This window comes from Panicum virgatum, chromosome 5N (genome assembly GCF_016808335.1).
Source record: "Panicum virgatum strain AP13 chromosome 5N, P.virgatum_v5, whole genome shotgun sequence".
In the NCBI taxonomy this organism is placed as follows: Eukaryota; Viridiplantae; Streptophyta; class Magnoliopsida; order Poales; family Poaceae; genus Panicum; species Panicum virgatum.
Genome location: NC_053149.1, coordinates 55,161,611 through 55,184,198, shown reverse-complemented (window position 1 = coordinate 55,184,198; position 22,588 = coordinate 55,161,611). Strand labels below are relative to the sequence as shown.

At 47.1% G+C, this 22,588-nt stretch overlaps 3 protein-coding genes across 3 annotated transcripts; 1 reads left to right on the top strand and 2 right to left on the bottom strand.

Annotated features, from left to right (window-relative positions):
* Positions 1-236: 236 nt before the first annotated feature.
* On the top strand, positions 237-1,558 carry LOC120672836 (HVA22-like protein f). The gene is made up of 5 exons (XM_039953441.1): positions 237-378; positions 482-508; positions 634-756; positions 857-1,103; positions 1,247-1,558. Exons 1-5 carry the CDS (start codon positions 332-334, stop codon positions 1,271-1,273), a joined length of 471 nt encoding a protein of 156 aa, XP_039809375.1. The 5' UTR covers positions 237-331; the 3' UTR covers positions 1,274-1,558.
* A 20-nt stretch (positions 1,559-1,578) lies between these two features.
* LOC120672835 (GDSL esterase/lipase At5g45670-like) lies at positions 1,579-3,521 on the bottom strand. Its single transcript, XM_039953440.1, has 2 exons — positions 3,163-3,521; positions 1,579-2,705 (listed from the first exon to the last, which is right to left on the bottom strand). Exons 1-2 carry the CDS (start codon positions 3,398-3,400, stop codon positions 1,858-1,860), a joined length of 1,086 nt encoding a protein of 361 aa, XP_039809374.1. The 5' UTR covers positions 3,401-3,521; the 3' UTR covers positions 1,579-1,857.
* A 2,678-nt stretch (positions 3,522-6,199) lies between these two features.
* On the bottom strand, positions 6,200-21,956 carry LOC120674955. Its single transcript, XM_039956050.1, has 4 exons — positions 21,867-21,956; positions 20,650-21,096; positions 20,367-20,515; positions 6,200-6,269 (listed from the first exon to the last, which is right to left on the bottom strand). The coding sequence occupies exons 1-4, from the start codon at positions 21,954-21,956 to the stop codon at positions 6,200-6,202; spliced, it is 756 nt and encodes a 251-aa protein (XP_039811984.1).
* Between the last annotated feature and the right edge of the window lie 632 nt (positions 21,957-22,588).

Genomic DNA, 22,588 nt, shown 5'->3' with positions numbered 1-22,588 from the left:
CTGAGTCCTCAGTTCCCACTAAACTTCTGCATCTTCACGTTGGTAGCCTTCTGATCCTGCAACCTTTGAAAAAGGTTACTGGTGATGCACGCAGTTGCTTCAGACCTTTGCAATTGCAATGTTCTTACTTCCTTGGACCAAGAGTAAAGAAGACTGCATGGTATCAGCACGGATGCCTTTCTTCCTCTCCTCCTTTCATCCCATACTAATATTAAACATCCCCTGCAGAAGTATAAATGCATTTGCCCATCCCTTGTCATCCACAGCACCGTCAAAAAAAACAGGAAGGAGATCAGGGAACATCGGGACAGGCTTCTCGCACGTCGGCATCATGGGTGTTCTTGGTGCCCTTGCTAGAAATCTGGACGCCCTTGTTGGGTAAGCTGTACATGCCTGGAGTTCCTGTTTCAGATAAGAGGTCTTGGGCAAGCTTTTTGCCGCTGTAAACTCTAACCATTTCCACAATTTTTTTGCATTACAGGCCGGGGGTCATGCTCCTTTATCCTCTGTAAGTAACAATCCACTCCTTCAGTCTAGAAATAACCATCGTATAGCTAGCACCATGATATTTTTTTTCTAGTCATGTATGTATTCTGAATTCTAACGGAGTTTTCCCACGAATAAAATTGGCAGCTACGCGTCGATGCGCGCGATAGAGAGCCCTTCTACCCTGGACGATCAGCAGTGGCTCACCTACTGGGTCCTCTACTCCCTGATCACCCTCTTCGAGCTCTCCTGCTGGAAAGTCCTGCAGTGGTAAGCTGCCCTGCACTCTCGTCAGCCTTCATTTTCTTCTCTGGGTGCCTGAATCGATCTCATCGTCTTTGCTCATTTCCCTTTTTTTTTCTCCTCTCAGGTTCCCGCTGTGGCCGTACATGAAGCTGCTCTTCTGCTGCTGGCTGGTGCTGCCCATCTTCAACGGCGCGGCCTACATCTACGAGGCGCACGTCCGGCGCTACTTCAAGATCGGCAGCTACGTGAGCCCCTACTACAACGAGCGCCAGCGCCGGGTGCTGCAGATGATGAGCCTCGACGCGCGCAAGTCCGTCGAGCGCTTCATCGAGACGCACGGGCCCGACGCGCTCGACAAGATCATCCGAGCCGTGAGTTCATTTTGCTTTGTTTTTTTTTCCTGAATCAATACAGAGAGAGTTAGTTCGCCACGATGGTTTTGGGATCAGAGCCGCCGGCCTTCGCCTCGCCCGTTTCTCTTCTGACGGAGAAGCTTCTTCTGAAACTTGTGCAGGCTGAAGAGGAAGCGAAGAGGACCTAGCCTAGCATGCGTGCGGTGAACCGAAGGGGATTCGTAGTCTCAGGTGGGGTGCAGGCGAAGCAGTCTGAACTGCTCCGGATGAAAAACGAACGAATCGCTGAATTTCCATCGGTTGTGTAATTACTTGTGCACAAATGGTGTGCAAAGATGCCAGTAGTTCCAGAGAACATGATTTGATTGAAGAAGCTGCGAGTTTGGTGTACGTGTGAAATCCTTATCAGTTATGACTGTACGTGCATTTCTTTCCGTTCAAAAAGAAAGAGACCACACAAACTTATCTGCCCATTAAGTTGCACAAATTTGCCTGTTTGGATGTTTTGCCCATTAATTCAGGCATGCATCATCAACTGAACGCAAAGCCAAAACATATGGAATAAATAAATTATTGCTTAAGTATATATCCACTGCATGCAGATATACCAAGTATGCCTGGTAAAAAAAAGTTACAGATATACGTACACGCTTGTACGTATACATACAGGGGAAAAAAAAAGAATCGCACGGCTGGACTGAATCCCGTTTCCACTGCCATTGTGTTTGCGTGGAATAGCGGAGTATAATAATCGCCGGATGGGCGATCATCATCAGATGGATGCGAGCGTGCTGATGTCCATGGGGTAGACGTCGTTGGGCGACTGGGCGCGGTAGGATCGGCGGCCGACGATGATGTTGGCCGCCTCCGACGGGTGGAAGGCGTCCCAGAAGATGTGCTGGTCCCTGTTAGCGCACGGCGCCTGATACGGCAGGCACGTCACCTGCCCGTTGTTCCTGCCCACCCCGCAGCACCCGGCGTTGGTGACCGTGAAGCCGTAGGACGCGGCGTTGGCGAGGATGTCGGCGAAGATGTTGTAGGCGTTGATGAAGGTGAAGTGGGCGCCGGGGAGCGCGTTGAACTCGTCGACGAGGCCGGCGAGGCGGCGGTTGAAGATCTGGATGGCGCCGTCGATGCGGCCGACGCAGGTGGCGCCGTCGGCGCTGTAGCGGGCCAGCTCGTTGGGGCTGCACCCGACCTGCCCGACCCCGATCAGCACCACCTTGCGCGCGCCGTAGCTGTAGAGCACCTGCAGGTACCGGCGGTAGTCGGCGATGAGCGCGTCGGCGAACTGCTCCGGCGTGAAGCGGCTGCCCGTGTTGTAGAAGGCCGGCATGAAGTAGTTGTTGAGGTAGTCGTTGCTGCCCATGCCGATGCTGAAGATGCAGCGGCTCAGGTGCTCCGACGCCGTGTCCTGGTCGCCCAGGATGCTCACCAGCGTCGCCACCGCCGTCTGGTAGTTCTGCACCTGCCCCGCGAACGGGATCCGCCCGCCCAGCTGCTGCCCGGTCTCGGCGCGGATCCCCGCCGCGGCGGACGCGAAGTTGGCGCCGCCGAGGAGCTCGTCGCCGCTCGTCGCCGCGAACGGCGGGATGAAGTAGTCGAAACCCAGCAGTTGAGCTGCACATTTAGTTTATTTGCAAGCACATAAATGTTAGAAAACGCACTAGCTTCTCTCTCTCTCTCTCTCTCTCTCGCTCTCTCTCTCTCTCTCTCTACCCAGCACACGTATGTAGGAGTATTAAATTCCAGGTAACAATCAATCACCGAACACTGCCACGCTGGCAACAAGTTGGCTCTTTACATCCTGCATGCCTCCCAAATTTTCTATTCAGAGACATGTATGCATGACGACCATAAACATGGCATCACGTATGGCTGAATAGTTACTACTAGCGGCAGACGACAGGGATCCTGAAGGTACGGGCAGCTGGGCGGTGGCAGCCGCGGCTGCCTAGCGTTACTGGCCCGATCGGTGTCTGACGACGACGTCGCCGCCGCGCCGGCCAGCCATGTCGCGTGCGTGTACATGCGTACGTACGTGACCGACTCGCTGTTGGCACTGCAGGCTGCTTACCGATGACGTCGACGGTGGTGAGCCCGTTGGTGAAGCGGCCCGAGGGCCCGCCGGCGAAGTCGATGCCGTAGGGCGGGTAGTTGGCGCGCGCCAGCGACACGATGTAGTTGTTGTTGCCGTTGTCCACGAGCGAGTCGCCGAAGATGAAGTAGCACGGCACCTGCGGGTCGGCCCGCGCCCCCGCCGCCGCCCAGCACGCCACCGCCGCCAGCCACAGCAGCCGCCTCGCCTCCGCCATGGCAGCAGCAGCAGCAGCAGCCACCGCTGTATTAGCTGCTGGGACTGGGAGCGAGCGAGAAGAGAGGAGGACGAGGAGAGAGACCGTGCGATCCCTGGAAGGCTGGAACGATCAATCGGCGGCCGACGACGGCGGTATATATAGGCAGCAGGCAGCTTGAAGCCAGGGTTCGGTCAGTGTGCAGCTAGCCCACTTCTCCACTTCGAAGGCCTGGGCTGGGAGCCGCGCGCGCATTGAATCCCGGCAACGGCAACGTGGCCGTGTCGTCCGGCGGTTACGGCGAATGTGCCGACCGTCCGAGGGGCCTCCGGTCACCGACGGAACTGAACTTTTCCACTGTTGTGCTGCAGCAGCAGGGTGTGACCCGGACCCCATTTTCTTCATTGAATTCCACTGACCACCAGCGGCCGTGGCCAACGCGCGCGCCCGGTGAAAGTACATCTGGTTATCACTGCGTTCACCGCCCAGCTGGGCTGTAGCAGCTCCCCGCTGTACAGTATTACTCTAGGGAGGGTAGACTTGACTTCGATTCAGATCGAGCTGGGCTGCTGCCTGTGTACAGCGGGGAGCTGCTACAGTCGCTCACTCAGCTCCTACTCCTAGATCTGGCGCGGCGTGGCGTGGTGGATAGATGATGGATCTCTCCCCTGGCATGGAGCGGCCGGCGTAAGGTGCGGCTACTGGGTGGCACGCCGGCAGCCCCCACTTCATTCGCTGTGCCGCCAACAGTGTTTACCGTGCCGGTTCTTCCGGAGGAAGGACAGAAGAGGAAGGGCGGGCGGCCGCACGGGCACTGCCTTCGCTGGGAAAGGAGCCAAAGGGAGGGAGCTTGACACGCACAGAAACCACTGTACATTTCGTTTCATGCAGTGTATGTGTATGGACGAACATCCATCCGGAGCCTGGACTGCATGTGCCCTGACTTGGGTCGTAATTGTGAGGAGGGCCGGGGCTCGCTCTCTGGTGCCGCTTCTATGATTGATCTCTTGCACGCCGTAGGATCCTATATTCAGAAAAAAGAACGCAACAAAAAATACTTTCTCACCCAGGCTGAGAAGAAAACGTAAAAAAACTCTCACACATGCTGAGAAGAAAACATCTGAATCCCCACTCCATCCGTCCACAGTGCCCACTGGGCTATCACCCAGCTTGCGAAAAAGGACACAACAGATATATATATAGCATAAACTTGGAATATTAAGCGCAAAACTGACGCTGTTTTGGGACTGGAGTAAATAATAAAATGTCGGCCATCCTTATCAAAATCAAATTTCCACAGCTGAGTGTGGGCGATGAGACCGAACAACACTGCTCACGGTCTCCACCTGCAGGCAGGGCCAAGCAAGTGGACGCAGACCGACTAGCCCGTGAATCAGCACATGGACGCCATTTCTTCCCACCCTCCGAATTACAAGTTGTGCGTAAACGAAGATAAGGCACGGCAGCGGCGTGCAGCATGCAGCTCCATTAATGGCGGTAGGAAGGAGGTAGCAGCGCGAGCGAGCGCCTTCGAGTTCGAGCCCCCCGGCGCAGACGGGGCTCCCCGCTGACGAGTGACCGTGTCCGTTCCCAGGCAAGGCTCCTCCACGGGCAAAAATCCGGGGCGCGGCCTAGCTACCTGCCTGCTGGTACCAACCGAACTCGGCAATCCAGGCGTCAATCACTCGTCTGGTGGTGTTAATTGTTGCGAGTACGAGCGCCACCGCTGGTATCTGCTGCCTATGCCACAGGGAAGTGACATGATGGACACTGACTGCAGCGGATGGTCTTCTCGGCAGATAGATACCAGGGCTACGCCTCCCGTGGATCACCCGGTGCAACACACAGCGTCGCAAGCATGGCATGTGTGCGCGGAGCCGATTTGGCGTTTATGGTGCGGAAGTGATCCGATGCTACCCCGATGGACGACGGATGTATGCTGCGTCGAGCCTGCATTTTTTTTTTCTTTTTGCACCGACAGGGAAGCATCCAGTGACAACAGATTGAGGGCAACACCGCCGGCCGCCTGCCGGTGACTGAACATTGCAACTGTCGGCGTGGACATTCGATGATCAGCCGGTGCAAACACTGATGAAACCGGCCAGTTATTAGTTGCCCTTTATTTTTACCAAAGACAATAGACATTATCAGTTGACAGAGACGACGACGTCAGACTTCAGAGTAACTGAAAAAAGAGGAACAGGAAAGGCTTGCGATGCTGCCCATGGAGGGGAGTAGTACCTCTTCCATCGGTTTTCTCGGCGGCCAGAATGATTAGGCCCTAATAATTCGTCCTATTATTCAGCATGTACAATCTTGCTTCGTGAATAATTGGCCGCTGCCTACCAAACTATCTTCACTTGCCTCGCCGCAGCTTGAGTCAACACTCAAATTATATACAAACAAACTACTACAAAGAAGAAGAAGAAAACTAACATTTTATTTGCTTCGAGAGGAAGCAGATCTAGCTAGAGAGCATCAAGCCCAGCAATAAATACATCGAGTTGGTGAGCACCTTAGCCTCAAATGTAGGTAAAAGATACATGATGTGCACCAGGCCAGCCTAAGGGAGAATGACATGCGGCCGGAGTACCCTCATCAATCCGGTTTTAACGCCGAACCAAGCTACATTAATGTATAGACGCGCATGAAACATGTAACATGGGCTGGGTGCTGCTCTCCCTTCCTTCTCCGTCCGTATGGCTCTCAAACCCCAGCAACCGGAACAGAGAAGCCAAAAAGGCATTTCTTATTATGAGCAGAGCACGCTTGCATCAGCCACTAATGCATCGGCTCTTTGCCGTACTCCCTTTCCTTCAGCTACCAGTTGAACTGATGCATCTTACCGTCGTCCACCTTACCCCAGTATTTTGAAGTGTTCAGACTCAATCTACAGCATTTTCAAATATACTACATGAGCCTGACTTCAATATTTTTTTTTCATAACTCATACGCAGCAGATAATAATCAAGGGTGTGCAGCAGGGGTAAGATGCATCATGCATTCATGCAAGGAAACAGTCCTTTCTAGTCATTTCAATTTTCACCAAACAAAGAATCTGATCCACCCCAGAAATCAGACATCCTCTTATAATTTGGACAGGATGAGCTTCTAGAATAAGATTATTAGTGAAGCACTAACAAGAGCCAATTGTTGCTTGACCAAAATGTTAGTAAATCTGCAATAATGATGCCTCATTATAGCCTGATGATCAATACTTGTAAAGTTTGGAGCACAACTGTACAAGCAGGTACATTGCCACTTTACCAGCACATATTCTGTACATCTGATGCAGATATTCAACCAACAATTCATAGTTCAAAATATTACTAACCAAAGCTGTGTATCTAGGGGTGGTAATGGGCCATGACCCTAATGGCCTCTTCACAGCCCAATAAAGCCCTTAAAATTTTTAGTTCAAAAATACATATGTTTAGAGCCCGGTCCTTTTAGGGCCCGATCCTTAGATTTTCTAGTTCAAAATGTTAGGCCCTTTACCACCCCTATGTGTATCCTACCTATGCTGTTTGGTCAAAGTATGCTTTACAAAATATCCATAATTCGAATTGTATGATTAAAATTGGCGTATAGGCGACACAGATTGCAGGGCCTAATGTGCTATAGCATTGAAGCTCATCTAAGCTATCACCAGACTTACGAGGCACAGATGGAATAGGGGCAAACTGACCCAGTTACAGGCAGAATTAAAACGTAACCATTCATCACATCACTAACTTGCTAGGGAAGTGACATGAGGACACGATAAACTGCATAGTACTACGCTACAAGTGCAGCAAAAGCAACATTTATGTGGGAGTGGTTGATAAATGCCGTTCCAGTCATATACATTAATCAAGAAGGCACTGGACAAACGCTAGTAATTACCACAAAAACATGTCAGCAAGCAAGATTTTTCTCCTATATACTAGGCGTGCACAAAAAACAAAAACTATGTATATGGGACAGCTTTATGAGGGTGACAAAAAACAACATTTACGTATTCGGGACTGCTTTGATAAATGTAACAGACGGTTTGCCACCCCGGTGGCACTTCCACCAGGGAAATCAATAATCAAGAAGGAACTAGACGACAGCACCAGTTAACACGAAGATATGCCAGCAACCAACAATCCAATGTAGTCCAATTCTGGGAAATATAGAACCTACAAGACCATATCCCTTGTTTGCATAGCGTTTTGTTTCCAGTTTCTGCTGGTCTCATCGGATAAAGAGACAACAAGAACAGCTTTAAGCAAATATGTCCTATTTAGTTTTTCTTCCCTTAAGGTATGCATCTTCCAAGTTTACATGGGAATCAATCGGTGTTTTGGGGTTCCCGGGCAAAAGTCACGTGGATAAGTGGATTCTGTGTAAAACTCATGTTGTGATTGTGTTTTCAGACATTTTGGCAGGTACTTTTACTCTGGCAGCAATTGATCAGATTTTGCAAGTAAAATATCTCTCACAATCTTTGGACTTCCAAGATACTAGTTATTAATTTATTATCACTGAAGTAAATTCTGCAATTCACTAAATACTGGGTTACTTTTTCCTGATTTTCAAAAGAAAATCTTATTATCATAGGATATCGTTACCTACAACCTACAAATGATTGTGCCAGCAGGCAGGATCACTCAGAAGTGTAGCTTTCATGTTGTGGGAGTGGGTCCAGTACGAGTGTTGGATCTGACACATTCATGAACACTGCAGGACCAGGACACAATAGAAATTCTGTATATCCGTTGTTTAAACGTTTTGTTTCCAGTTTCTGCTGGGCTCATTAGTTAAAGAGACAACAAGAACTGCTTTAAGTCTTTAAGAAAATGTGTCCTATTTAGTTTTTTCTTCCCTGAAGGTATGCACCTTTCAAGTTTACATGGGAATCAACCGGTATTTTTGGGTCCCAGGGCAAAATTCATGTGGATTCTGCGTATAAAACTCATGCTGTGATCGTGTTTTCAGACATTTTGGCATGTTTTTTTTTTTTTTGCTCCGGCAGCAGTTGATCAGATTTTGCAAGTACAATATCTCACAATCTTGGACTTCAAAATACCAGTTATTAATTTATTATCATTGAAGTAAATTCTGCAATTCACTAAATACTGGGTAACTTTTTCCTGATTTTCAAAAGAAAATCTCGTTGAGTATCATAGGATATGGTGACCTACAGCCTACAAACGATTGTGCCAGCAGGCAGGATCACCCAGAGAGTAGCTTTCATGTTGTGGGAGTGGGTCCAATAAGAGTGTTGGTTCTGACAGAGTCATGAACACTGCAGGACCAGGACACAGCGGAAATTCTGTACTTTCTTTCCCTATGCTCCATGCTTCGTTAGCTTGCTGTGAATTTTGATTACTCACAAGATGCAGGATCATAAAATGGTACGATATTATTGGCAGGAAATGCATCTAGATATAATCATTGTTCTTTAAGACTCAAATTACAACTTACGGCAGCATAAGAAGTCTCATGTAACTTTAATAGAATCAACTGACAAATTATGTAGCATCAGAAGTAAACCCATGATATATAAAAAGCAAATGTAAGTGCATAATTCTTTAAACATGCTGGGTTTGTTTCAAAAAGTGAAACATAATGGGAAGTTGTAGGGCTTGCAACATGGGCGGTTCATCATTTTGATATATTGAGTTCTTGACTTTTGAACATTCCCTTTCAAGATGGTTTCCTGTTATTGTTTAATAGCCATGTAAAAGTATCACCTCCTTTAACCAAAAAGGGCATATCCTAAGTTCTTTCTTCCAAAATTTGGAACACAGATATCTGCAGCCTTGTCCATCTGGAACTACATAACTGAAGAATAACTACATCTTACATTATCTCTATGCAAAGTTTGCATATGAAGGTTTGTGCGTCCAACATTCTCTGCTGAATCGATAAAATAGTACGTGCATTGGTAACAAAGGATGAGCTATTGGAAGCATCATTGATAACAAATGGATTTAGGCCCTGCTCGTTTTCCCTCTAGATTATATAATCTAGCTAGTATAATCTCACATGAACAACAAATACCCCAGATTATTCTATAGATTATATAATCATATACTCCCAGATTATCATAATACCATGAGATGTCCAAAGTATGCTTATTTCAAACTATATAATCTAGCATATATAAGCTGGATTGTATAATCTGACCAGGAAACAAGCAGCGCCTTAGATTAGCAAGTATGCACTGTTCACAGTTAAATGCACATGGTAGCAGACACAACAATCATACCACAAGGATTTTGTTCATGTACACTAAATCACACGAGCATGCGGGAGTTAACAAAAAGATCAGAAAAAAACAAACAACCAAAGTCACCGAACCTCAGAGTTCGCTATGTCGTGTAGAAAGTTGACAGGCAAATTTGGCACCTGCTGAGGTCGACCGGTCTGTACAGTCCAAGTAGAATTAGGGTTTTTGTAAAGAGTCCTCATGTAATCCTACTCGTGAAGGAGTACGTCTTCCCCGGCCTATAAATATAAAGGCTAAGGCCGATTGAGGTTATTCCCAATCGAATCAATACAAAAAATCGCATTACTTTTATCTCTCAAACCCTAGCCTTTTCCAACCCTAGATTGCTTTCTTCCTTCGTCCCGGCGGCGTTTGAAGATGTTCTGAGTGGCCTGCCGACCTCAGAGCAACCATACGATCACGAGCTCCGACGGGGTCCCTCCCGAGCTCGCTGTTCTAGGTCTTCGCGAGTTTCCTGCCTGCACCGGTCAAACCGGTCGGCGAAACCGGTCAGACCGGTCCGCCCAGGGTTTTCGCGGGTGTTGATCGTTTTGATGATCGTCGCGCGTTCTAGCGCATTCGAGCGCGTTGGCGCGATTCTGTGTCAACACACTTTTTGGCGACTCCGCTGGGGAGAGATTAATCTGGTTTTAAAACCGATCTAATCTACTCCTTGAAGAAGATGGGCTCTTCAGAGATCGACAAGGAAAACATCATCACGGCTACAATGGAGGAGCTCACCGAAGAAGATCGCAAGGCCTACCTTCTTGTGGAGGAGCACGTCAAGGCACAATTCTTGAAGGGCTTCAAGAAGGATCGTGGTGGCCTCGTCAAGAGAGTGGGAGAGTTCGTACTGCCGTCTCTCAAGCTTAGCAAGGATAAGATTGAAGAGATCTCCAATGTAAGCCTCTCTCCCTCTGATATGTTTCATAGAATGTCATCCATGATGGATCAAAAGATTGTTGCTGCACAAGCCGCTGCGGGTGATATTCTAACTAAATTGAGTAGTGATGTTGATGCGCTTAAAGGTAAACAACCCATGTCAGATCCTAACTCATCAGATCCGAGTTCGGCTACCCCTGAGTTCACATCGGAACCACTCTATGGTATGCCGCCGAACTCGTTCTCAGGGCAAACCCCGCTACCGTCGACCGTGCACACAACACAGGTCGGACCGGTCCCACAGACCGATCAGACCGGTACAACCGGTCAGACCGGTCAGACCGGTTACTCAGTGCCATCGCCGACGCCTCTCGAGACAATTCCTGGTTCGGCTGCCCCTAGCCGAACTAATGAGTTGTCGCTGTATACGCCGCCTCGCACTACTACTGTAGCGGGAGGGCCACGAGGATCTGGACCTAACCAAGGACCGATCCCAACTTCTTCACAGACGATGGTGCATGGAAACCCTAATGCACATCGTTTTTCTGAGTTTTATACCAACCAGCACTATCAGGCCGATCTTATTAAGTTCAAAGAAGATCTGGCCAATGCAATTAAGAGTAAGCTTGGGGTGGATATGGGTACTACACGTTTATATCAAAAACCTTATCCCGCTGAGTTTGATTTTACTCATTTTCCTGCTGGTTGGCGTATTTCTGAGTTTACTAAATTTAATGGTGATGATTCTCGTACAACTTGGGAACACGTTAGTCAATATGTCTTGTAATTAGGAGAAGCCGGTTTCAATGATGCTTTGCGTGTGCGTTTATTTTCTTTATCTTTGACTGGAACGGTTTTCTCTTGGTTTTCCTCGCTTGCTCCTAATTCTATTCGCAATTGGGCTCAGTTGGAGTATAAGTTTCATGATCACTTTTTTAGTGGGGAAACCGAAGCGAAATTGTTAGACTTAACATCGATTAAGCAAGGACGTGATGAATCTTCTCCGGATTATTTCAAAAGATTTAAAGAAATTAAAAATCGGTGTTTTAGTTTGACGATTTCCGAAAAAGATTTGGCGGATTTGGCGTTTAATGGTTTACGTTCTTATTTGAAAGATAAACTCGAGGGCTTTGAATATCATACTGTGAATTTCTTGCAAGTCAAAGTCATGGGTTTAGAGTTTAAGCTTAAAAACGCCAAAGATACTTTCAAGCCTCATCGGTCCAACACACACATTATCGATCATGATTCGGATAGTTCGGATGATGAGAATAAAGAAGTATATGCTGATGAATTTGTTTGGCCATCGAAGGCCAAACCTGGTTCAGTTCTGTCTCTCAAACCGATTCAAAAGAATCGGCAAGAGGAGCTAAAATTTACTTTTGATGTTTCTAAATGCGATCGGATTTTTGATGAATTACTTAAAAATGGTAACATCTGATTGTCACATGCTATTCCATCTCCCGACGAGCTCAAGCGACATGCATATTGTAAGTGGCATAACTCTACATCTCATGCTACTACTGATTGTAATGTTTTTCGTCGACAGGTACAATCGGCCATTAATGAAGGACGATTGGTACTTTCTGAGATGCAAATTGATAAAGTTCCTTTCCCTGTTCATATACTGGAATTGAACAATCCGAAGGTGCTCATTCGGCCGGAACAAGGCGAAGGAGCTAAGGGGAAGCAGGTTGTCATCGGTGATCCAAGACCGATGAATACAAGTGACAAAATTCTTGCCCGGGAAGTTATCAAGGAGAAGACTGATGATGGCAAAGATACTCTGAAGATCATTATCAGAAATCCCAGACTTGGGGGGGGGGGCAAGGAAGCTCTCCACCAGAAAATTGGTCTGCTGATCAGGCACGACCGGTCAGACCGGTGTCTCCGATCGGTCAGACCGGTCCGACTGGTTCCTCCAACCGGTCAGACCGCCCTGGTGACCGTCCCCGGACTTTCAAGCCAAAACGTCCGGAAGTGGGTACTTGGAAGACCAATGAGGTGAAGGTGCAGGGAAGAGCTACTAATCAGAAGCCCACCTTCAACTAGTTGTTGAACAAGTACACAAAGGCCGTTCAAAACGATCGGCCGCTAAAAAAGAGACCGCGATCACCACCGCGCCAAGATCGTCCAGCGTCCCTGAGGGGGGAGTTCAGCAGGCGCAGAGGTGATGTTGTCACATTATATCCTCCTCAGAAGATGTATGCTACCATGCCATGGATGCCACCGGCGTCAAATGCAACAAATCCGGTGTGGGAGCATAAAGAGATATGGATGCAGTGTTTTCCGATGCCTTATCCTCCACATTATCAGGGGGAAAGCTCCAGAGTACCAGTACATGACCGATTGGGACCACGCCAATCTGGTCCAGTGCAGCAGGCTGCACCGGTCAGACCGGTCACCTCCGACCGGTCAGACCGGTCGCATCAGAGGCCGGGCCAAGCTCCCGTCCCAAGGTTCGAGTATCGCGTCAAGGAGAAGAAAGGGGAGCAGAAGCCTATGGCCGACCCAGAGAAGTTTAAAGCCGATGTTGTGGTTCAAATCGGTGAAATCAAGGTGCCCATAAAGGATACGGGCAAGAAATCGATGGGTATAGATACATCGGTTGACGTTCCTTCGCAAAAGCCGGTCATGGCCAATGATCATGAGGCTGGTAGCAGCAAGAGCGCGGCGGACAAGTACCATCAGCCTAGGTGGTGCCCTTCGGGTTTAACTCATACACAAAAGAGGAAATTGCAGCGCCTTCGCAACAAAGAAAAGAAGGAGCAGGAGAAAGAGAAGAAGAGGGATGAGGGCTTCAACAGATATAGGCCCATGTTCCCTCAGAGCAAGGTGTGGAAGGCTAAGACAGCTGATCAGCCAGTTAGACCGATCGAGCCGCCGCAGCCGACTGGTCAGACCGGTCAGACAGACCGGTCAGACCGCTCTGACCAATCGGTCAGGCCGGTCGAGCCCAGTACAGAGGCAATAGCCGAATCGGCGACGCCCGTTTCAGTTTCTTCTGTTGAGGAAGCCCCAGCAGTTCCTCCGATATCAGAAGACGAAGAGTTGGTAGACTACGAAGCGTCTCCAGAGCGCACCAATATGGAGATCAATGTGGTGCACTTATCTTCGGATTACTTCGTGGTTCCGGAGGAGGATTTGGCTCATCTTCAGTTCGGGCCCCGTGAAGCTGTGTTCCAGAAGCCAAGCGAGAAAGACAATCATTTGAAGGCTCCTTATATGAGGGGACACATCAACGGGAAGCCGGTGACTCGCATGCTAATAGATGGTGGGGCCATTGTAAATCTTATGCCCTACTCGCTGTACAAGAAGCTCGGTGGCCAGGACGAGGACTTGATCAAGACAAACATGACGGTCAGTGGTGTTGGACGGAGCGAGCCACTTAGCGCCAAAGGAGTTGCTACCATGGAGCTCACCATTGGAAGTAAGACGCTTGCTACAGCTTTCTTCATCGCGGAAGTGCAAGGTAACTACAATTTGATTCTTGGGAGGGATTGGATTCATGCAAATCAGTGTGTTCCTTCTACCTTGCATCAATTTCTTGTTCAGTGGATCGGCGATGAGGTTGAGATTGTCCATGGGGACACTTCATCCTTTGTTGCTTTATCCGATTAGGATTCTATTAGTGCACACGACAACGTCAAGTGTTTATCGGGCGTGGACCTGTCCGATTATGATTTGATCAGTTGCACTAAGGATGGTTTTATCTCTGCTGTACTAAAGCCGATGAATAATCGGCTAAATCATTTAATGTAAATTAGATGAGTACAACAGAAGCTCCAGAAGCGACCGGTCAGACCGCCCGTGCCGACCGGTCAGACCGGTCCTATCCTGTTCGGCGCACAGGGCCGACCAGTCAGACCGGACACCCCGACCGGTGAAAGGATCGATGGACCAAGATGGGGGGTGAATTGGGCCTTTTTCAATTTCTAAAACACAATAAAGCAACCTTAACCTATGCAATGCTAGTAAGGCACCAATTCACCAACCGGATAACTAAAACTACCTACACAAGCTAAGAGAGATATAAAGAGAAGTAAAGCCTAGCAAGGTAGAGCTAAGTTATGATCTCTAAGTCAAGCACATGAATAAATTACATGAAAGAAAATGCTTGAATAAAGAGAGTGGACAAGAGACGACCGGATTTTTTCCCGTGGTATCGATGTGTTGGCACACACCCCTAATCCACGTTGTGACACTCACAAAGAGTCTTGTCACCTCCCAAGTCACCGAGACGTGGGCGCTCACTAAGAGTCTCCGTTCACCATCCCGGCGTGGTGGAGATCAAGCCACATACAATCTTCTTCTCCGGGCTCCCACAATCCTTGGCAAGCTCCGCGAGAAACACCTCGATCACCAAGATCGCCTAGGTGATGCCAATCACCAAGAGTAACAAGCTAGGGCCTTCACTTGAGCAAGAACCGATCACCAAGAACGGATGCACACAAGCTTCTCTCTACTCAAGTCCTTAGCCTTGCTTCTTGAATGATTGAATGATCAATTTGATGGAAGATGAAGCTCAAGGTGGCTCTTGACTATTGTATAAGTGTATGGATGTTGCCTGGTGTCAAGAGTAGCAAAATGACCCATTGGAGGGGTATATATAGGCATCTCACACGGATAGAGCCGTTGGAGAAAAAGCTGCCAGAAAACTGCGTAGCGCCGGTTAATCCGACGTACCTCCAATAGTCATCGTCGGTTTAACCGATGAATGTAAACTGCCATTCTGAAAACTAGCCGTTACAACTTGGGCAGATTAACCGACGTATCATCGGTTTAACCGGTGAGTGTAGTTGTCCACTGATCAACTGAAAAACCAAGTCTCTGGACAACTGCACCGACGTTAACTCAAAACCATCGTCGGTTTAACCGGTGAGTACAACTTCAGAAATCCCTGGAAAAACCATCTCACTGGTCAATTGCACCGATGTCTCAATTCAAACATCGTCGGTTTAACCGATGTATAGAACCTTGAAACACCCTGGAAAAACCAACTCTGGACTAATGCACCGACGTTCAATTTAAACACGTCGGTTTAACCGGTGTATTGACTTGTCCAGACTCTGCTGACTTCGTTTAACCGACGTATAGAAAAATGTAAGCGTCGGTTAAACCGGTGTTAAAAACTTTTTCTGAATTTGCCTTTTCTGAATTGAGTCTTGAATGAAATCCAAATGTTCTTGAGATATGAGTTGAGAACCACTTATTTGAACTTCTAGGAACCTGAGTGACCATAGTGTGCATCCATTTTTGATTGACCATGTCCATGCTCAAGTTACTTGGCCTTAACCCATCTTAATAGTGCGATCACTACAAAACTATAAAACCTATACTAACCTAAGTGTCCTTCTCAACCTTATGACACTTAGGACTAGAAAGATCCTTAGTCTTGACATATATATGAGTTGAATACCGAGATCGCCTTTTTTGAATAATGAAATTGAGGGGCCTCTTTTGACATATGACCAAATGAGCGATAATGATCTATTAAGCTGCACAAACTCATTAGTCACAATAATGGTTGTCATTAATCACCGAAACATACCTTGAGGGCCTAGATGCTTACAACCGGTCAGACCGGTCCAACGCAGAATGGCTGCAGCAGAGGCTAGATCAATATCGGGCGCGTACGAACGATATGTGTGAAGCCATTGAAGATTCTGGTGATCTAGATAAGTTGGGCCAAGGGTTTACATCGGCTGATCCTTTAGAAAAGGTAGATATTGGTGATGGAACTATTCCTAGGCCAACTTTTGTAAACAAAAATTTATCGGCTGAATATAAAGCCGATTTGGTTAATTTATTGAAGAAATATATTGATTGTTTTGCTTGGGAGTATCATGAAATGACTGGTTTGAGTCGTGATCTTATTGAGCATCGTTTACCAATTAAAGCCGGTTTTAGACCTTATAAACAACCGGTTAGGCGTTTCAATTCCATTATTTATGACCGAATTAAAACTGAAATTAATCGTTTACTTGATGCTGGGTTTATTCGGTCTTGTCGTTATGCTGATTGAATCTTTAATATTGTGCCTGTTGAGAAAAATGATTCGGGGAAAATTAGAGTGTGCATTGATTTTAGAGATCTTAATAAAGCTACTCCCAAGGATGAATATCCTATGCCTATAGCCGATATGTTGATTAATGAGGCTTCCGGACATCGTGTCATTAGTTTTCTTGATGGTAACGCCGGTTACAATCAAATATTCATGGCCGAAGAAGATATATCTAAAACGGCCTTTAGATGTCCGGGATTTGTCGGCTTATTTGAGTGGGTGGTTATGACTTTTGGTTTGAAAAATGCGGGTGCTACTTATCAAAGAGCTATGAATTTAATCTTTCATGATTTGATTGGTGTCGTCTTGGAAGTGTACATTGATGATATTGTCATTAAATCGGCCAGTTTAGATCATCATTTAGCCGATTTAAGAATTGCTCTTGAAAGGATGCGCCGGTATGGTTTAAAGATGAATCCACTCAAATGTGCTTTTGGTGTATCGGCTGGAAAGTTTATTGGCTTCATTATTCATGAGAAGGGAATAGAGATTGATCCTAAGAGAGTTGAAGCCATGAAGAAGGTTGAAGCCCCTACATGCAAGAAGGATTTACAGAAGTTCTTGGGCAAGGTAAATTTCTTGAGAAGATTTATATCTAACTTGTCCGGAAAGATCGATGCTTTTACTCCTATTCTTCGGTTAAAAGATGAAACCGAATTTACTTTGGGGGCAAAACAGCAAGAAGCATTTGGGAAGATCAAGATTTATTTGTCTTCACCACCCGTACTCAAACCACCTAGGAGAGGAGTACCTTTCAGACTTTATGTGGCTGCTGAAGACAAGGTTATTGGGGCTATTTTGACTCAAGAGACCGAAGGGAAGGAATATATTATTACATATTTAAGCCGACGACTTATTGATGCGGAGACGAGGTATACATTTATTGAGAAGTTATGTTTGTCTCTTTATTATGCTTGTACCAAATTGAGACATTATCTATTATCTAGTACTTGCATAGTAGTATGTCAAACCGATGTGATCAAACATATGTTACAGAAACCGATTTTGAGTGGTAGAATCGGTAAGTGAGCTTATGCTTTGGTTGAATATGATTTGGCTTGTGAACCTTTAAAATCTATGAGAGGCCAAATTGTAGCGGATTTTATTGTTGAGCATGAGCATCGGATTAATGACAAGCATGATTTAGAAGTTGGCTATATTACTTGCACACCATGGAAGTTGTACTTTGATGGATCGGTTTGTGATGATGGTTAAGGGATTGGTGCTGTTCTTATTTCTCCGAATGGTGCTGTTTTTGAATTTTCAAACCGATTGGAAGAAGAGTGCACAAATAACCAAATTGAATATGAGGCTCTTCTATTTGGCTTGGAATTTTTGCAATCCATGGGCGTGAAGCATGTTGAATCCTTTGGAGATTCTCTTCTGGTGGTGCAGCAAGTATCTAAGGTATGCCAGTGTTACAATGGTTCTCTAAATGCATATCTTGATAAATGCCTCGATATTATTTCCTCTTTCGATGAATTTATTATCAAACATATTCCGAGGGAGGAGAATGGAAAGGCAAATACTCTGGCGCAACAAGCATCTGGCTATAATGTTACGAAAAAATATTTCAACATTCGCAAGCTAATGCAAACGAAAGCCGAGTGTCTGGTTCTGGACGCACCGGTCCGACCGGTCAGCGAAACCGGTCAGACCGCCCAGACCGGTCAAACCGGTCCAGAGACCGGTATGACTGGTGATGCAGCTGTTGGTTCTGATTCAGCCAAAAAAGATGATTCAATCGTCTCGGCCGAAGCCCAGGATTGGAGGGTTCATCTTATGTCGTATTTGAGAGATCCTGGTCGTGGCGCAGAGAGAAATATTCGGCGTTTGGCTTTCAAGTATGTTTTAATTGACGATGAACTTTATCGTCGAACTGCCGAAGATTTGCTCCTCAAATGTTTAGACTCGGATCAGGCTCGGGTTGCTATGGGTGAGGTTCATGAGGGTATTTGTGGTACTCATCAATCGGCTCTCAAGATGAAGTGGTTACTCAGAAGAGCTGGTTTATATTGGCCCACCATGCTGTCCGATTGTTTTAGATAATATAAAGGGTGTGAAGAATGTCAGCGATTTGGTGATTTGCAATTGGTGCCTGCTGCGTTGATGCATCCTATTATTAAACCATGGCCGTTCCGTGGTTGGGGGTTGGATTTTATTGGACAAATTAATCCTCCATCTTCAAAGGGGCATCGCTTCGTGTTAGTTGCTACATATTATTTTACTAAGTGGACCGAAGCAGTTCCTTTGAAGAATATGACACATAGAGAGGTAATTGAGTTTATTACTGAGCATATTATTCATAGATTCGGCATTCCACAAACTTTGACAACGAATCAAAGTCCTTCATTTATATCAAAAGAGGTGCGTGCCTTTGCCGAATCTTATAAGATTAAGTTGCTCAATTCATCTCCATACTATGCTCAGGCCAATGGGTAGGCCGAGTCTAGTAATAAGATTTTGATCAAACTTGTAAAGAAGAAGATAGAAGAAAATCCTAAGAGGTGGCATGAGGTTTTATCTGAAGCATTGTGGGCTCATCATATATCTAGACATGGTTCTACTAAGGTTACTCCTTTTGAGCTTGTGTACGGTCAAAAGGCCGTTTTACCCGTTGAGGTAAATCTGGACGCATATAGGTTGGCAAAGCAAAATGACCTCTCCGCTGTTGATTACCATGATTTGATGATGGATAATATTGATGAGATGACCGACAAGCGTTTGAAGGCTTTGAAGGAGATTGAGAAAGACAAGCTTCGGGTGGCCAGAGCTTACAACAAAAAGGTAAAACTTAAATCTTTTCAGGTTGGGGATCTGGTTTGGAAGACAATTTTGCCTCTTGGGATGAAAAACAACAAGTTTGGCAAATGGTCGCCAAGTTGGGAGGGTCCATACAAGATTGTCAAAGTTATATCCGGAAATTCGTATATGGTGGAGACGATGCAAGGTGAACGTCTAACCAGGGCTATCAATGGGAGATACTTGAAGAAATTCTATCATAGCGTTTGGCAAAGTGCGTGAAGACCAAGACGGGCGATATTGGATATCGCCCTTAGTTTTATTTTTAGAGTTGTATGCTCTGTGTAAAATATGTACATCAAGATAGTTCTTGCTTTTTGGCTTGTGAAACTCACCAAAAATTAGGGGGGCATATGTTGACAGCCAAATTTGGCACCTGCTGAGGTCGACCGGTCAGACCGGTCGGGCCGACCGGTCAGACCGGTCTGGTCTGTACAGTCCGAGTAGAATTAGGGTTTTTGTAAAGAGTCCTCATGTAATCCTACTCGTGAAGGGGTACGTCTTCCCCGGCCTATAAATATAAGGGAAAATTCGATTCATGCCACCACAACTCCGTGAAATTGGGTTTCACGTTGAAAATCATGCTACTCAATGGCATCGATTTCAACATGAAATCCAACTTCGTGAAATTGTAGTGGCATGGATCCAACTGACCCTAAATATAAAGGCTAAGGCCGATTGAGGTTATTCTCAATCGAATCAATACAAAAAATCGCATTACTTTTATCTCTCAAACCCTAGTCTTTTCCAACCCTAGATTGCTTTCTTCCTTCGTCCCGGCGGCGTTTGAAGATGTTCTGAGTGGCCTGCCGACCTCAGAGCAACCCTACGATCACGAGCTCCGACGGGGTCCCTCCCGAGCTCGCTGTTCTAGGTCTTCGCGAGTTCCCTGCCTGCACCGGTCAGACCGGTCCGCCCAGGGTTTTCGCGGGTGTTGATCGTTTTGACGATCGTCGTGCGTTCTAGCGCATTCGAGTGCGTTGGCGCGATTCTGTGTCAACATAGAAGCTTTTGAAGCACCTGCGAAAAGATCTTTGGCAATGACAAGCAAGCCTTGCAAGTCCTTTGCTCCCACTTCCAGGCAATCCTTGAGCAACTCCCCTTCCTCCACCTCCCACTTCACATCCATCACCACCTCTCTCAACGGCCCCTAAACCCCAACAAAAGTTCTTAATCTACAGAGCATTGCGCAAATCTGAGGCACCACGAGTGAAGATGCCAGATACCTATTCGGAGATGCCCGGCGGCGTCGCGGACGTCCCCGTAGTGGCGGCGCATCCACTAGGCGGCGTCAGTGGCGGAACGGAGGCGCGAGGCCTCCGCGGCAGCAGCGAGGAGGCGGGACGCGGCGGCCGCGCAGGAGAGGCCGCACCCGGTGGCCGACGAGAAGGTGTAGTGCCGGAGGTAGTCCCAGCCAAGCCCCCAGGCGCCACGGGATGACAAGAGGAACGCGATCCGACGGGCGCGTGAGGCCGCGGCGGCGTCGCCACGGGCGGCGCGGGCGGCGGCGACCTGGGAGAGGAGCGAGTGGGAGAGGGACACGAGGGTGGCGGCCTTGGGACGCGGAACGCAGAAGCGCGCGGGGGTGGAAGGGCGACAAGTACGAGGACGAGGAGAGGGAGAAGGGGTCGCGGTGCTCGCCGGCGGCGAGAGGCTCCGGCTAGGGTCACCGTGCAGGGCCAGTGGTGCTGCGAATTTGTATTTGACTAACTCGAAATCATCAAAGGCCTCCTGGGCTAAAGCCGCAGAAAAGTGTTAACGGAGTCTGATTGGGCCTGATGGTTAGTACATAGGCCCATCCTATTACTGGGCCGATGTTACAAACTTGGGCCGTATGTGTCATATCATTTTTTAAAGAGTTTTTTTTGTGGAAACATTTTTTTAAAGAGTTGTGTCATATATTTTATTAATGGCCTTTAAACGAGCTCATAAACGAGATGCATTTCAGTACAAGTTATTGCAATCTTGTAGTGAGTGTCCCCCCCCCCAAAAAGTATATGGATAATACATCGTGTAAATCATAGGCAGGAATGGTGTGCCGTGGTTCTTCTGTCATGTCCAAGGTGGTATTTCTGTCATGTCCAAGATGGTACGGAAGATCGCCCTGGATCTGGACTACTTTCTCTGTCCTGAAATATAAACTATTTTATTTTACACTAAGTCAAGATAGTTTAAATTTAATTAAATTTATAGAAAAATGTATTAATATCTATCGCATCAAATAAGTAATTTATGAAAATATATTTTATAATGAATCTAATTATTATCAATTGATAATAAAATATCATTACTTTTTTCTATAAGTTTGGTAAAAGTTAGAATTGTTTAACTTAGGATAAACTAAAAAGCTCTACATTTCACATTCCAGGACGACGGAGAGAGTAGCACCGTAGCACGGGACATCACTCGGCGTGCAGTGCTGATTAGTGATGACGACGAGCAGTTGGCGCTTTCCAGTTGCAAGTGTCCAATGATCGGTCAACATTGAAGGTAACGGGCACCTTCGGCTGACCCAGGCCGTTCTCGGACGGTGCGTGCACGCGCGAGAAGGAGACGGCGGTCCTGTTTCGGCGCACGGGCCCGGTGTCCATGCCCGAAACCACGCGAGCACCTCTAGTCACGGGGCGTTCTGCGAGCGTGCGTGATGCGGGACAAAACGGTGGGTGGTGGCTCCAGCACCCAATAAGATGTGGATGTTCAAAGAAGATAGCGCGACAGTGCGACACCCTATTACAGTCTTACCATGTGGTGGATGTAAACTTGCAGTTGCAAATTTTTTTTAGGAAACATGAGGTGTGTTGCAAGTTGCAACATCACCGCAGTTACCCTTGCAGGAGGGCATCTGGTCGTGCTGGATTGTCCATCAAACTGTGCCCAATGGGCCTCGATCGAGAGCTAGCCTTGTTGTATGCAGGGTCGCTGCAGACCGTGCAAGCTCACCACAGACTGAAGGTGCAGACTGTCGGGAAGTAAAAGTGGAACGAACGAACAGTGGGACCAGCTGTCTTTGTTGATGTCGCAAGCACACAGCTGCCGCTTCTTTTTGTTTGAGAGCCGGAATACCGGATGAGGTCACCCGCTCTCTTTCTTTATTTGTAACACAAACAACGATTCCCTTTAACTGAAGAGCCAAGATTCCCATAGTTTCTCAAGATTCATAGATTTGGCCAGGGTTGGATTGGAAAATCTAGTGAAGTTTGGAAAAGAGGAGATGAAGCTGACG

Coding starts and splice junctions, on each gene's coding strand:
- LOC120672836 (XM_039953441.1), top strand. CDS start 332: ATGGGTGTTCTTGGTGCCCTTGCTAGAAATCTGGACGCCCTTGTTGG. Junction 379..481: donor AATCTGGACGCCCTTGTTGG/GTAAGCTGTACA, acceptor TTTGCATTACAG/GCCGGGGGTCATGCTCCTTT. Junction 757..856: donor TGCTGGAAAGTCCTGCAGTG/GTAAGCTGCCCT, acceptor TTCTCCTCTCAG/GTTCCCGCTGTGGCCGTACA.
- LOC120674955 (XM_039956050.1), bottom strand. CDS start 21,956: ATGGACACCGGGCCCGTGCGCCGAAACAGGACCGCCGTCTCCTTCTCG. Junction 21,097..21,866: donor ACGGCCTGGGTCAGCCGAAG/GTGCCCGTTACC, acceptor GCTTTAGCCCAG/GAGGCCTTTGATGATTTCGA. Junction 20,516..20,649: donor GTTCCGCCACTGACGCCGCC/TAGTGGATGCGC, acceptor GTTGGGGTTTAG/GGGCCGTTGAGAGAGGTGGT.
- LOC120672835 (XM_039953440.1), bottom strand. CDS start 3,400: ATGGCGGAGGCGAGGCGGCTGCTGTGGCTGGCGGCGGTGGCGTGCTGG. Junction 2,706..3,162: donor CACCACCGTCGACGTCATCG/GTAAGCAGCCTG, acceptor CTAAATGTGCAG/CTCAACTGCTGGGTTTCGAC.